Here is a 15,936-nt window from a genome sequence, read left to right on the forward strand (position 1 = left end):
AAGGGTGGAACAAGAAGGAAAGTTGAAGCTTAACATCAACCATGCTACCAGAGGCTTCCCAGCCCAGTATACAGCTTCACAGGCTTAAAGAGGAGAAGTTTTACCTCAGGGTAGGGGAAGGTCAGCCTAAGCCTGAGTTGAATGTGGGTTTGTGGCAGCCTACATTATTTAAATTTACAATAAGTGGAGAATGGAATCTTTCTCCAAGTTGTGTTAACAGCTTTCTCTTATGGCCACACTAGGTGGGATACCTTCCTCAGTTTCACTCAGAGACATGACTCCAAATGAGTCAAGAAAAGACCGTTTAAGAGCACTGCAGGGCCAATTTTGGCCAGGACAGGTTTATTTTTCAGTCTTCCATTTTCCACTACCAGCTTCCATAATGCAGCTGGTAGCCATTAAACAGTAAGAGAGACAGGCAGCACTGCTTGGAAACACACGCTCTTAGGAACAACTTCTCTGTCCTTCTTCACAACCCAAAGCCAATCCATTCAAAGCTGACAAGGCTTGCTGTTAGCAGGAATAAACTCGTAATCGGGTCTTTCCATGTACATCATGCCTCCGCCTCCTGTCAGTTCCACACATTTATATCCTGACCTTTTGTCAAAGAACTCAGGACATCATATATGGTCCCCCATTCTATGCTTGCAACCACCTTGTGAGGTAAGTTATGCTGAGCTACTGACTGGCCTAAGGTCAGACTTTCAGAGGCCATTGAATGTTTTGCCATAGACAATCCATATCTCAGCCAGTGGACAGCCCTTGCTTGTATAGAACCCTTTGAATTGTTTCTTTCTTCCCCCTCACATCATCTTTGAAAATTAATATTAAGCACTCAGTCAGTGCAGTCCTTAGCATAATTATACCCTTGTAAGCCCGCTGCTGTCAATGGGCTTAGAAGAGTCTTGCTTTGTTTGTGATTATGCTGCAAAGTTCCATGTAAAGTAATGTTGCATATCACAATTGTGTCACACTTACAACATTTCTGTTCTGCTTTGTTGCAACAGCTTTGTACAGCAGTGACTTTATTAGACATATTTCAAAATGTGAAATATAATTCTCATCACCCTTTTTCTTCTCCCTAAGCTCATGTACACTGTTCCACCAGAAACTACATGCCTCTCATCAATCCTCTCTCCTTCTTCAGCCAACATGTGTAATCTTGACCATATAGATAAGACAAGGTCACAGCTGGTAGCTCATGTTGGCCCCGTTCTTCTCACAGGGCTAACTTCTTCTTCCTTATACAGTCTCTGAAGGCCTCTTTGACCTTCTCATTTCTCAGGGAATATATAAAAGGATTCAGTAATGGGGTCACCACAGCTGTGAGGACTGCTACCGCCTTCTGGACATCCCGAGAGCGTCCCTGGCTGGGCAAAGAGTACATAAAGATTGCACTGCCATAGAAGATGGAGGCTACAGTAAGGTGGGATGCACACGTGGAAAATGTTTTTAGCCGGCCTTTGGCAGAGCGCATACGCAAGATGGTAGCTACAATATAGAGGTAAGAGATACCAGTGACAGACATGGAGCTGAGTAGCACAATCGCGGACAGGATGGACTCCAAAGTCAGAGGTAAATGAACATCACTGCAAGAAAGCTTTACCATTGGGGCATAGTCACAGAAGAAATGGTCAATGACATTAGGGCCACAGAAAGATAGCCGAGTCAACAAAACCATGGGAACAAAGTTGTTAAGGAAACCACCCATCCAGCAGGCCAGGACCAAGGAGATGCAGACATGTCCATTCATGATGACAGGATAGCGAAGTGGGTGGCAGATGGCAACATAGCGGTCAAAGGCCATCACAGCTATGAGGATGATCTCACAGGTCCCAAGGAAGAAGTAGAAATAGCATTGGGCAGCACAACCAAAGAATGAGATTGAATTGTTCATGGAAACAAGGTTGCCCAACATCTTTGGAGTGACTGTCAAGACAAAGAGTATCTCTAGGAGGGAGAGATTGCAGAGGAAGAAATACATGGGGGTTTGGAGTTGCTGGGCAAGGCAGACCAGTGCGATGATGGTGATGTTCCCAGCTAGCGTTAGCAGGAAAACTACAAGAAGCACCACAAAGAGGAGGACCTCCATGGGCCAAGAAAGCTGGAAGCCTATTAAGATAAACTCTGTCACCTGCTCTGTGCTGCTCTGATTCCTCAGTTTCATGGTGACTCAGATTCTAGAACGATCACGCAAGCTGAAAACTATTCATTTTAGACATCATAATGTTCCTGCAAGGTCATCATTCCAGGTTTCCAAAGTTCAATGCACCGATTAAATATGCATGTGATGAAGAGAGCTGTGGTTCTTGAAAGCCTATGCTACAATAAAGTTGGTTAACCTTAAAGGTGCTACTGGCCAAGTTGGTGCTCCAGAGAGGCAATGGAGAGAGGATAGGCTACAGTCCTAAAAACACTATCTTGGAAGTAAGTCCTATTGAATATAATTGGACATCTCTAAGTAGATCTGCTTAGGATTGCTCTCCTAGAGGCCAAAATCCTCCCCTGGAGTTACTTTCTAGCCCTGGTATTCAAAGCTTTACTGCCTCTGTATATGGAGGTTTCCTTTAGTCATCTTGGTTAGTAGCTGATGAGGGCCTCCCTTCCATGAATCTGTCTAATTCCTTTTAAAGTCATCTATAATGGTGACCATCATGACATCCACAATTAAATTACTTATTCAGTAAAGGAGCACTCCTTGAATTTATGGCCATCAACTTCACTGGAGCATTATGGGACGGGAAGAAAAGGTTCTATTGGCTTTCTCCAATGAGTGCATTTTATAGTCCCTTTCTCAGAAAGACACAATAACCATTTAATCTACTACTCCCAAAATTCAGAGCACATTTTTTTTCCAAGTCGGCTTTGTTTCACAACATGTCTGTACAAGTGGGAGTAAAAAAAAAAAAGTGTATCAATACACAATTTCAAATTCTATGCTTGGAACTGTTTTTATACTACAAGAGCATCAAATCTGGTATAAACACTGTTTTTTAAAAAATAGGCTCTATTTTGGGAGGTTAAAAATTAATCATGTAACTAAACAGGTAACCATTTATTGTCAAGCATCTCCCTAAACATTTTCCTCCATTCTGTATCATCATATCAAGATGGTTTTATTTCAAAAAGTACTCCAAGACAGGCAACCAAATTCTATCTCTGGGTTTGGGGTTTTTTTTAAGCAATGGGTTTTCTCAGACATCTTGTTATGCTTTATGGTTGTTATGCCTTCTGTCCAGTCTTTCCTCGGCCGTTTCCACACATGTTGACTAATGCACTTTCAATGCATTTTTGTTATCCTTTAGAAGTGGATTTTGTGTTTCACACGTGAAAACCCAGAGTGATTCCGCACACGTTGGATAACGCACTTCCAATCCTCTTTATAGATCATTTGGAATGGATTTTTTCGTGTGTGGAACAAAAAATCCACCTCAAACGATTGGTAAAGTGCATTGAAAGTGCATTATCCAATGTGTGCGGAATCAGCCCCAGTTCCAAATGATCACTAAAGAGCATTGAAAGTGCATTATCCAATGTGTGTGGAAGCAGCCCTGGTCTTCTTGCTATTGCACAGAATATGCTTTCATTTTTGGTTTTGTTCGTAGATTGGAAGTCACTATATATTTTTTTTTAAAAAAACAGCAAACACATTACTATGCAGTATAAAGGCCTAGTCCACCTACACCTCATTAGCACTAGAGACAAAATTTAGAACAATGAGGAAGAATTTGTTTGAGTCCCTTTGTCTTACCATGGCCAGATATCTTGTCTTGATCCTCTCTAAATAATCAGGCATTGGCAAGGCAAGGTTTATATAAGTTCCTCCTTTAGATTAATGAACTGTCTCCTGCATACATATTGTCAAGGGACACAGTGTCTCAAACCAGGATGCTCCAGCCTCATTGGTAAATTCAAGCTGAATGAGCCCCCAAAAGCCAGCTTGACAAGGCAGATGACAGCGTGGACCAGTCTTCCGGCATTCAATGAAACAAGACTGAGGGTCAGTCACGGAAGACCTCTAAAATACAAGAGCTGTCCAATGAACCAAGACAAAAGATTGGCAACATTTGGAGAGGTCTTTAGCAGAGTGTTAACCCCCCAAAGCTGTACACTTATTAGGATTTCCAACCTCAAGGTGGGGTCTCGAGGTATATGAGAATTACAACTGATATCCAGAGTACAGAGATCAATATCCCTGGGAAAGATGGCTTCTTGGAGGGCTAATTTTACAGCTTGGCCCCAACACAGTGAAATTAGTCATGCAAATTGTGCAGCAGTGAGTTCTCTAGGCAAGTTTTATGCTAGCCATCACTAGCCTGCCAAGTTGTGCAAGTTGCACAGTAGCAATTCACCCAGAGAGTAATGCTGTGATAGCTGCCAAATCAAAGTGAGTTGTGTGGCAGTGAGTTGCTCAGTGGCTGCCACCAGGCCTGGCTTATTAGGAATTAGTTGTATTTTGGTTTTGGTAGCAGAATTACCTTCTTTAACTTCAATCCCCTTCAAAAATCTGGCCATCGTCTGGTTCCACCCACAAATCTCCAGGAATTTCCCAACTTGGAGTTGGCAACTCTAGCACTGATATGCTCTGTATGCTTAGTCTGGAACCCAAGTGGACCTGGACCAAGTTGGGGATGTGGCCAGCAGACACACTTCTATTTAAATTTGTTTTAAAACGTTTTTTAAAATTGGTGCATTTTATTATTGCAGTTTTTAACGTTTGCCAGACTTCACTGGCCATCTTGATGGCACAGAATAGAGGCATAAATGTGCTATTTTAATCAGTTCCAGTTTTGTTCCAAATTGAAGTAGCAAGAGGTGGCAAATTACAGATATGGAACATCTCTGGGTGGTTCTTTCATGGGTGTTGAAAAAACAGCAGGGGAGGATGGATTGGGAACATCTTTGGAGAGGAGAACTGTCTTCTTCATCTACCATAGCTAACTGCTGCTGGGTGGGGCATAGTGATCAGAAAAAAGGCATGATGGGAAATGTTAATCCCATTCCCTGCTTTATACTGCAGCCACCATCTAAATCCTTCTCCCATGGCTGCTTTCTAGGTTCAAAAAACAAGTTGAGGGAATCTAATCACAGATCATGGCACCATAGTGCAGTGATTGGTATGCTAGACTAGGATCTGGGAAACCCAGGTTGGATTCCTCACTCTACCATGGAAGCTCATTGGGTGGCCTTGGACCAACCCACTCTCCCTGCCGAAACTAATTCACAGGGTATATTTATTTATGTATTTATTTATTTAACTTATATACTGCCTCTCCGCCATATTTAGTACTTAAGGTGGTTTACAGCATAGAGGGTTGTTCTGGGAGGATAAAATGGAGAAGAGGAGAATGTAGATTACTTCAGGTCCCCATGGAGAGAAAAGTGGGGTATAGTAATCTAAATTAATAAATATCTCCAATGAAACATGGACTTTAGCCCTTCAGCACTAGGGAATCTGCCACGGCATCAAAGAAGTTGCTGCTTCTAATCTCAGATTTTCCATCCATTTCCATTAAACCCCAGCTGGAAATGTGGAAGTCCCACCAGATAATGCAAGAGTGCCTACATCAAACAAAGGAAGCTCTGTACACCCTTTGAAGGGAAATAATCATCTCCCAAGAAGCTGTGTGAGTCTGACTCCTGCAGGGGGCGATGGGGAACTGGTTGTGTTCTGGTTAGTGCAGAAAATGCCAAAAGGTATAATGTCACTGGCACCCTACAGTTTTCTTACTCTACCCTCCTGATGTCTCACTGAGCTGGAACGTACTTTAGGGAGTGTGTGTTCCCTTAGGGTAGGATGGGGGACAAGAGTGGTGGCCTTAGGCAGCATCCCATGTTGAGCCACTTCTGATGGCACCAAATTAGCTGCTCTGTTTGTAATGCTTGCAACAGACGGCTGAAGTGTTCCTGTAGCAGACAGGCCTTGAGACTCACAGAGTTGTCAGCTCTAGGTGGGAAATTTCTGGAAGATTTGGGGAAGCAATCTGAGGAGGATGGGCTTTGGATAGGATTGCCAGGTCCCCTTACCCTCCTAGTAGGAAGGGAGGACCCGACACTCATCTTTTTCTTTGTCTTTGCACATGTGCTGGAAGTGCAAGCTTGTTCCCAGGGTGGGGGGGTGCCTCGATGACATCACTTCCTGGACGTGATGTCATCCTGGTGTGAAGTGCGAGAGAGCACCCAGGAAGCCTATTTCCTCACCTTTCCCCCCCCTCTGGCCAGGTGAGCAGTGTGGGAGTGGGTGATTCCCCACCCCCACCAGGGGAACTGGCAGCCCTAGCTTTGGGGAGGAGGGCATCATCAGTGGGGTATAAAGCTATAGACTCTACCCTCCCAAGCAGCCATTTTCTACAGAGTAACTGGTCTCTGTTGCCTGAATATCAGTTGCAACACTAGAAGGTCTCCAGGTAACACCTAATAGTTGGCACCTCTAGACTCACATCTTTATGGTAGCAATAACAACGGACTCCTTGCACTGACCCCTGTTGCCTCTGTGATTGTTTGATCATCCTGGCCCACTTGGAGAGGCATGTCTTTTAAACATCAGGACTGTATGTAGTCATGGAAGTGCCACATGGTTAAATGACAGAATTTTAGAGGTAGGTAGGTTTAATTGTATGTTACTGTGACACTGAGAGATCCCTGTCTTTCGGTGCTACACCTCTGAAGATGCCAGTCACAGCTGCTGGCGAAACGTCAGGAACTACAATGCCAAGACCATGGCTATACCACAACAACCATCATTCTCCAGCCGTGAAAGCCTTCGACAAACTATCACAATGTCCCTCATGGGTGGGAAACTGCAGTGTGTGTGCAGACACTTTGCTCTCCCCTTGGGAACCCTCCAGAGAATGAACGAGGATGGCTGGTTTTGTCTTCACTATTTCCATAGTATTGTTTTAAACAGAAGCGTTAGTGGTTTTTTGGGATGGTGGATATTTCAGTATCCTGCAATACTTTTTTGCTCCTCTTTGCCAATGCTCCATGACTCCAACCCTTTCATCTCACTCCCCGCCCCAGCAGCACATACCCTCTATTATTCCATTCTGCGAATGATTGTAAAAAATACAAACTGGAAATTGATGTAAATAATCTTTCATATGTCTAATTCACGTGTCACTTAAGGCAATCAGGGCAATTGAGAGTGAGGAGATGTGATAATAAGCAAACTTAAGCGAATTAAGAGATAAAATAGTTGCCTTAAAATAAGATATTGTATTTGGACTCACTTTTAAAAATGAGTAGGTATGTTACAATCTACAAAATAAAATCAACATTGTCATTATCATCAACATCACTGAAAGATGACCACTTACAAAATACGTTCATTTCAAGTTAAAGTCTCTTTTAATCAACATTAAAATTGGAACACTTACAACTGTTAGCAATTTATTTCATTATAGTGTTTGCATAGAGAATATCGCAAGAAACTTTACCGAATAATTAACTTCAAACATTTAAAGTTACTGATTAGTTTCAAAGCTCCAGATCAATTCATTAACTTTCAAAATAAAATCTAAGTTGAGAGGTCTCCAAAGGCGAGAACTAGCATTGGATTAATTATCTACTTGGTAATTAATTTTCCAGGGAATAAAGTTAAAGCACAAACCTACTAAAGTTTTCCATTAGTTTTACTGATGCAATCTGACCTCTAGTAACCTTGCTTGACAGAAGGAGACTGGAAACTGGTCGAAGGATAAACTAAGATGAAGCCAAACTAATTCTAAAGTTCCTCTTTCTGTCAGACTGAGGGCCAAGCTACACATGACGAATGACACTTGAACGGCAAGTGGATTGAGTGGAGGGCAAGTGAACAGGGAGAAATACACTTGCTGTTCAAGTGTCATTCGTCATGTGTAGCTTGGCCCTCAATCCACTTGCCATTCAAGTGTCATTCGTCACTTGTAGCTTGGCCCTATGTCTGCCACTGCCCCAATTTCATATAGCATTCCGGTATATGGCAGCCGCATGCCAACACTACATTATATCAGTTTAATTCCAACCCTAAACTTAGCTGTGTTTGACAATTTGATTGGCTCGTATAGATGTATTATATGGACGTGCACATGTGCCTCAAAGGGCACGCTGAAGATGTAAAGATTAGTTATCAACTCCTTTGATTAAACCACATGGACATACGACCGCATGAAGTTTCCCTGAACTTAATGAGACCCTTGGTCCATCCAAGTCAGTATTGTCTTCTCAGACTAGCAGCTGCTCTCCAGGGTCTCAGGTAGAGCTCTTTCACATCACCTGATACCTGATCCTTTAAATTGGAGATATCGAGAATTGAACCTGAGAACTTCTGCATACTAAGCAGATGCTCAATCACCGAGCCACAATCTTTCCCAGTGACACTTTTAATCAGGGTAGCTAAAGAAAGGCACAAAGTTAAGATTTCCCACTGGTTTGATATCGGTATATGGGTAAGACGAGAGGCTGTGCAGATAGGTTGTGGTCAGGTTAGACTGGATCTGCATCAGATTAAAGCTACCACCAATCGGCATTGCCTTCTTTTCAGAGGGGTGCACATCTGGATAGACCATCTGCTCTAGTATGGGTGCCTATCCTTATCCAAGCAAATGTTACTTGTGAATTTGCACTGGTTCTGTTTAACATATTTCCAGAGGTTCAGTAAAATATTGAATGTGGACGGCAGGTAGGCATGCTGATGGTGGTCTTAGTAGGACTTTTTGTAAACTACCTTATTATTGGGGGTGTTTACCTCTGTTTGTCATGCTCTTGTATCTCCATTCACCCGTGCATCCACTTGCAAACTGATAATCAAATTGACTAGAATTCCATTTGCCTGTCTCTGAGCTTTTTCAGCAGTGGCTTCTGTGTAATGGAATAGCATTTCTGTGCAGGGCAGTAGAAGAATTATTAGCATTTCAACAGCTGGTAGAGGACAATCTATGACTAATTGGATCCAAAGTGAATTGGATAAATTTTAGATTAAACAAACTGAACTGGAAGTGAACTGGAACTGAACTGAACTGAACTGGAAATGTCTCCATTGGAACCAGCAAGCTGGTGCAGAACGCTGCAGCATGTTTACTTTCGGGAGCACGATGGAACGTACATCACTCCCATTCTATAATCACTCCATTGGCTTACCCTCAATTACCACGCTCCATTCAAAGTCATCATGACTATCACATTCAAAGCCCTTTATGGCCCCGTCCCCTTAATTAAGATCCTAGGAGTTATAATAGACCCAGCACTGCTGCTAGAGAACCAAGAAAAGGCAGCTGCAAAAAGGCCTTCCCAGAATTCAAACTAGCCTGGAAGATGGCCTCCTACCTTGACACAGCAGATCTGGCCACCTTGATTCATGCCACAATAATACTGAGATTAGACTATTGTTATGCACTCTACATAGGTCTCCCCTCTAAGTCAACTCGGAGACTCCACCTGGTGAAGAATGCTGCAGCTCATTTATTCTCAGGAACTAGATGGAGCATGCACATCACTCCCATTCTGCAGTCGCTCTGTTGACTTCCCATCAGTTCCTGGGCTCAATTCAGGGTCATGACTATCACATTCAAAGCTCTTCATGGCCTTGGCTGCTCATATCTGTGCAACTGCCCCCTCCCCCATGTTCTGACATGGTAGCTTCATTCAGTTGATAAGAGATTTCCATAGATACTGACTTGCAGCTGGGCAAAATCAACAGCTTCCTGCAGATGTGCTTTCTCTGTGGTGGCCCCCACCTTAAGGAATGGTTTGCCTGCAGAAAAGCTCCCACCATCATGGCTTTCTGTAAACTGGGCAAAACTGAATTATTCAGGAGGGCTTTCCACCCAGATTACAGGGCTACGTCACTGGAAGTAGCTTAGAGTGGTGCCTTGGTAGGGACAGGGACTATAGACTGGGCCATTGGGTACAGTCTGCTGATGTAGGTATGCTCCTACTAGAGCCTCTGCATTGATAAATATGCCATGTTAACTAAGTATGCTTTGATTCAGAAAAGTTTTATCTTTGTCCTTGGCTTCATGGTTGTTTCAATTTTTTTTGCTAACGTTTCCTCCTGTTTCTGCTCACTGAATGTCCTGTTGTTCCTTATTGTATTTTGCTCCTTGAATATTCTAGCTGCAGCTTATATTGCATTTCACTTGCACTGTGCAATCCTCTGTGAGTCTGAGTGGGAAAGGTGGACTACACACACACACACAAACACACAATTATAATAGAGGTGTGCCTGTACCCACTACTAGACAACCCTGTAGCTGTGTTTGTAATAATTAACAAAAGTTGAATAATTAACAATAGCTTTAATACTGGGGAAGGTTGAGGAGTTCTGCCCTTTGCCAAAAGAGTACAGCAACACCAGATACAGCAGCAGTCAGAGAGCAGGTCATCCTTTCTAGCCAGAATTAGGTATGTAACAAGTATCATATCCTGCCTTTCTCTCCAGGGAGGACACAAAGTAGCATACATTGTTCTTCTGTCCTCCGTTTTACCCCTGCAAATCACTATGAGGTAGGATATACTAAGAATGTATGAGTGGGCCAAGGTTATAGAAACATAGAGTCTGAAGGTGTCTTAAGGGTAATCTAGTCTACCTCCCTGCAAATCTCAGGAAATTCCAAGCTTCTCCTCACCAACATGCCTTCAATGACCTCTGCTCAATGCCCAGAAGATGGCAAAAAACCTCCAGGATCCCTGGCCAATCAGGCCGGGAGAAAACTTCCTTCCTGACCCCAAAGTGGCAGTCGGCATTACCCTGGGCATATAAGAAAGGTCCACGAGAGCCAAACACCAGCTCATCCCTTCATGCACTCCCTCTCTTGGTCTGTGTCCATTCATATTTAGTTAGAGAATCATCATAGCTGTCAGATGACCAGATAGACTCTTCTTAAAGACCTTCAAGGAAGGAGAGCCCTCAGCTCCAGCGAAGGACCAGCTCTATCTGAAGTTCTTCCTCATGTTTAGCTGAAAACTCTTTTGCTATAATTTTAACTCATTTTTAAGTCTGACCTCTCTAACAGATCTTTAGTATGTCACAGTCTCCCACTTCTATCTACCTGAAATCCTGATCTTCTGTTAAGGCCCCGCTCATCTTCAGAAGCGAAGGAGCTATCAGACAAAGTTACTTTCCAAAGTATCTTTAACTCTTATCTCTATATACGTCCTGTATCATTCCAAAGAGCTAGTGTGTTGCATAGTGGTGGACTAGGATGTGGGAGAACCAGGTTCAAATCCCCACATGGCCATCGAAGCTTGCTGAATAATGCTGGCCCAACCATATACTAGCAGCCTAACCTACTTCACAGGTTTATCACAAGATTAAAATTGAGGAGAGGAGAACGATGAAGCCTCTTTAGGTCTCCATCGGGAAAACAGGTGCAGTATAATTGAAGTAAATAAAAAAATACGTATCTTGTTTTTATCAATAACTTGCTGCTATTTTCACACAATAACATTGTTATATATGGAAACGCATATATGTTATATATGTTATATATGGAAATGTAGGGTATAAATCAGCAGGAGAAGTTGCTGGCAGGGGCTTTCCACCTCTTGTTCACCCCATGAGTCTCCCCTTCCACTGGCTGAGGACAGAAGCGCTGAACATGATTTTCAAAAGTTAAGCGGGGTGTGTGTGTGTGTGTTTAAATCTCGTGATCTCAGTCGCCTCAAGAGCATCTGGAAAACCTCACTGTGTCACATGACTTTCTTTTAGAGCACTGCGGAGGCCCAATTCTGTTGAGGACCACCATGAAGAGTGGAGAGATGGAGCTCTGGCCTTCCCCTCACATCATTTTTCCAACCTGAAAGGTCACTAGGGAGACATGTTGGCAAATAACCTGGTTTAGGTCAGAAAAGGTCAGAGGAAGGCAGAATCATTCCTAAATGGAATCATCCCCTCATGGCACTCTTAAACAATGTTCCTCAACTCTTCAAAATGTAGATGCATCCCCATGGTAAAACTGAAGATGGTGGGTCATCAAGTTTGGCCCTTAGAGCCCCCCTCCTCCTCCTCGCTCCCAGAGGGGAGCAGCGCCTCCCTCTCCCCTCCCTCCTCTCGCCCCCACTCAAGCCTGGAGCGGGGCGGGGGGAGTGGCGGGAGCCCCCCCCACCCACGGCGGGTTCCTTGGATGTCAGGATGGCAGCGTCGAACTTGGAGAATCAGCTGCACAGTGCCCAGAAGAATCTTCTTTTTCTCCCACAGGAGCATGCCAATACGCTCAAGGGGCTGCATGCTGAAATCCGACGGCTGCAGCAGCACTGCACAGATCTAACATACGAGTTGAACTCCCATTCTCTATCAAGTCTGAACTTTTGAGAGTCAAGGAGTGAAGAACTCAAGAGAAAGTGTGAAGAGCTTGAGGCTCAGCTCAGAGCAAAAGAGGCTGAAAATAATGAGTTGCTAAAAGAACTGGAGCAAAAGAATGCAATGATAATGGTGCTTGAGAACACCATCAAGGAGAGAGAGAAGAAGGATCTGGAAGAGTTAAAAATGAAAAGCCATAAGCTGAACATGCCGTCGAGTGAACTGGAGCAGTGAGCAAGCACCATCGCATACCTCACCTTGCAGCTGCACGCAACCAAGAAAATGCTTATGAGCTCAAGTGGGATTTCTGACAGTTCCCCCTCTGGAAGCCCAGTGCTGTCCAGCTATAAGCCAGCCCCTCCCAAAGATAAGCTCCCGGTGACTCCAAGGCACAGAATGAAGAAGAGTCTGTCCACTCCACTGAATCCTGAATTTGAAGAGGCCTACAGGTTAGGATTGGATAGCCGGAAGCTGCTGCTGCGGGAGCCTCTCGATGCTATGCCTGATCCCACACCCTTTCTGCTGGCCAGGGAAACTGCCAACATCCACCTGCTCAAAGAGGGGCCTTCAATCATCCCACCTATTCCTTCAGAGCGCCTGTGTGCAGAGCCCCACAGCCCGGCACGGGAGAAGCAGCACAAGGCTCATGTGGGCGTGGCTCACCGTATCCATCATGTCACGCCTCCCCAGGTTCCACCAGAGGTTGAGATGCTGGCAGTGGATCAGGTGAATGGGAGCAAAGTGGTCCGTAAGTATTCGGGGACCGACAGAACTGTTCAAGCAAACTGTTTGGAGGTGACTCTCCTAGGCGCTGTGATCACAAATAGGGTTAATTGCATCTGCGGTAAATTTTGTTTCTCCCTCTCGAATGCCCCCCTGCATGCCAAATTTTTTCCATCACTAGAATAACCTCCTTCAGCGGAACCCCACTATGACTGTGTCCCTATTGCACAGTCTCTGCTTAATGAAACGCTGTGGCCAAACTCAGGTGCCTGCCTGACTGCTTGCTTCTGATGCTCCTTCATTTATCCTAAGCGCACCTGTGGGCAAGTGCCCAGGCAACAGTCTGCATTATTAATCCATAGTAATGACAGAACCAGCCTCCTCCTGCTAGCCTTGCAGCGCTGTGCATTGGCTGCTGATGGTTCAAGCCTCTCCTGTGTGTATCTCTTTGTACGTGGTCATGACAAATCCTTTGCAGGGGAGGGAGCAGGGGAGGGGAGCAAGTGGACCACAATGCAGATGCTTGCGTGTGAAGAACAAGACCAGCTGAGCCAGCCCACCCCACATGCCTCACGCGGTCCTGATCACAGTGCTCATATTTTCTGTTATGTTTTTATCTAGAGCTGCTACATCCCAACAAACTCTATTTTATTAACCCTTGCCGATCTCATTTTGTGTCCTTTTGTTCACAACTGGCTCTTCCCTTGGAGGAAAGAGAGAGGGAACAGTTGATAAGAGGCCAGAAGGGGGGAATCTCTAAAACACAAAGTGGGCTTCTGTGGCTTCCATCGGACCCCAAATGTAGACTGATGTGCCTCAGTAATTTTGGAGAGTTCAAAATAACTCCTTCAGTCCAGGTTGATCTTGTCTCTCTGTTTGACTGATGGCAATCTTGTGAGATAGAGTGTAAATGGGGGAGAGGGAAATCTGCCCTTTTTAGGAGGGATGCTTCCGCTTTTGGTTGACTCCAGCCGGAAGTACAGGTAGCTGCGGTGCAGACGTACCACAAGAAGCTCATTTTTAAACCTGATTGTACCTTTTGATTGCCCAAGGAAGCCCTTCATTTTAAAATCTCTAAATTACATAGCTGTACTCTTTATAACCTGTGATGGTTAAAGGCCATGCAGCCCACAGTGGTTTTGCACTGTGACTTTTCATGAAGAGGTTCTTCTCCTCTGAGGCAGAGTTAAGGCAGAGAGCAGAACCCAAATACTGGCCATGTGAGTCGCTGACAAAGTACCCAAGTCACTTCAGTCTTTCTCAGATAAACGTAGAAATGACCCCATTGCCTGGTGGAGAAGGAAAGAAACTTCTGTCTTCATGCTCAGCTCATAACCTAGCCTACAAGAAAGAGCAGTGTGCTTTACTCTAGGACTTATTGCAGCAGGTGATGTGGTTAAATCCGGATAGTGTTTGGCTCAGTGGCTGTTTTTTGGGACATGGAGCCATTTCACAAAGCCAGTTTTTCCCCTCTCTTCTATTGGCACATCTTTAAATTGTCATGGATGTGTGCTAGAAAAGTACTAACAGCAAACGGAAGACACCATTCTTTGCAATGGGAATCCTGCTGGCAGCTGTATATATTTATTTTTTATTTATTTATATTTCAATTTATATACTGCCCATCCCCAGGGGCACTGGGCGGTGAACAGTTTAAAATCGATAAAAACAAGAAAACAACAATACTAAAATCAATATACAAAACAATAGTCTTGTTCAGTAAGTCTCCTGCCACAGCAGTGCAAAAAAGGGACCCATATTTTCACAGAAAGCTGCATGTGCACCTTGGAGTGGCAGACGTCCCTTTAAGTTTACTCCTAAGTAAACTACACGACTGAAAGCCTCCTAACATTGGCCAGCCCCATTTTCTGCACTATCTTTGTGCATTGGGGGGGGGGGGGGTTGCCATTCATTTGGTTTATGAATTTGTCCCTAAATGTTGGGATTTTTCTTCTTAAGTAAGCATTGACGTCTGTCTCAGAGACTGCTGAAGAGAAAGTTTTACATTTAACCAAACACTGTTTTTAAATGTATTGCATTAACCACCATTGGTTTTGATCACTTCTCTATATCTTCTATTTATTCCCATGTCCAGTGATGAAAAGTGACCTAAGATGCTGGGAGAACTGTATTGTAAAATTAAAAATGCTCTAAACCTTTCTTAAAAAAAAAGTTTGGCCCTTAGAGTTTGACTTTCTGTATATGTTTGGATGCCATGGAAATCTGGAACTCTCACTGCCTGCTTGTTATTCCACTAAAGAGCAGAAGAGACTTGTGTAGGCACGTTTCCTACCTATAGTTATTTCCCCCAGGGAATCATTCAAATCACTATCATTTGTTCACTGGAGGGAAAGCTCAATTGCTTTTTCATAAAAAAAAAAAAAAAAACTATCAACATCACTGAGCAAAGGTAGATAAAACCCTTCTCCTGACATTCAGAGCTGGAACTAGTCTGGCCTGTCCTTCCGATTCCCCAACCGTTTCTGCTTTACATTTGATAGTCCAGACTTAGATTATTTGAATATCATCCATCTCTGCTAGTAATCAAAGAATGAGTTTTGCTCGAAGGAAGTATATTGGCCAAGTCAGCCAAGAGAGCCTGAGACAGGGCAGGCTTGTAGACAGACATAGGTGAGGTGCATCAAGAGATAAACGTGGCCAGGATGCTGAACTTAGTCTTGTTGTGGGTGCTGCTTCTAACACTCAAAATAAGTACTACGAAGCATCCCCTAAACAAACTTGTCCCTGTTCCACACGAGTGGTACCAGCCTGGTGACATCCTCATTGGTGGCATTATTTCTCATATTTTTTATTACTTTCATGAGGTAACCTTTAAGGTGAATCCTTCTCAGCAATTTCTTGAGGTCCCAATGTAAGTAATTATTACCGTTCTTCAGGTATCAGGTGAGCATGGTCAGATAACAAAACTTAAGTAG

The 15,936-nt window shown here is 43.8% G+C and overlaps 1 protein-coding gene and 1 pseudogene across 1 annotated transcript; one reads left to right on the plus strand and one right to left on the minus strand.

Moving 5' to 3' along the window:
• Window positions 1-1,219: 1,219 nt before the first annotated feature.
• Window positions 1,220-2,167, minus strand: LOC129339830 (olfactory receptor 6M1-like). The gene has a single exon (XM_054994408.1). It carries the CDS (start codon window positions 2,165-2,167, stop codon window positions 1,220-1,222), a length of 948 nt encoding a protein of 315 aa, XP_054850383.1.
• Window positions 2,168-12,100: 9,933 nt separating this feature from the next.
• On the plus strand, window positions 12,101-13,186 carry LOC129339831 (coiled-coil domain-containing protein 92-like; annotated as a pseudogene).
• The last annotated feature ends 2,750 nt before the right edge of the window (window positions 13,187-15,936 follow it).

The sequence above is a fragment of the Eublepharis macularius genome, chromosome 12 (genome assembly GCF_028583425.1).
Source record: "Eublepharis macularius isolate TG4126 chromosome 12, MPM_Emac_v1.0, whole genome shotgun sequence".
In the NCBI taxonomy this organism is placed as follows: Eukaryota; Metazoa; Chordata; class Lepidosauria; order Squamata; family Eublepharidae; genus Eublepharis; species Eublepharis macularius.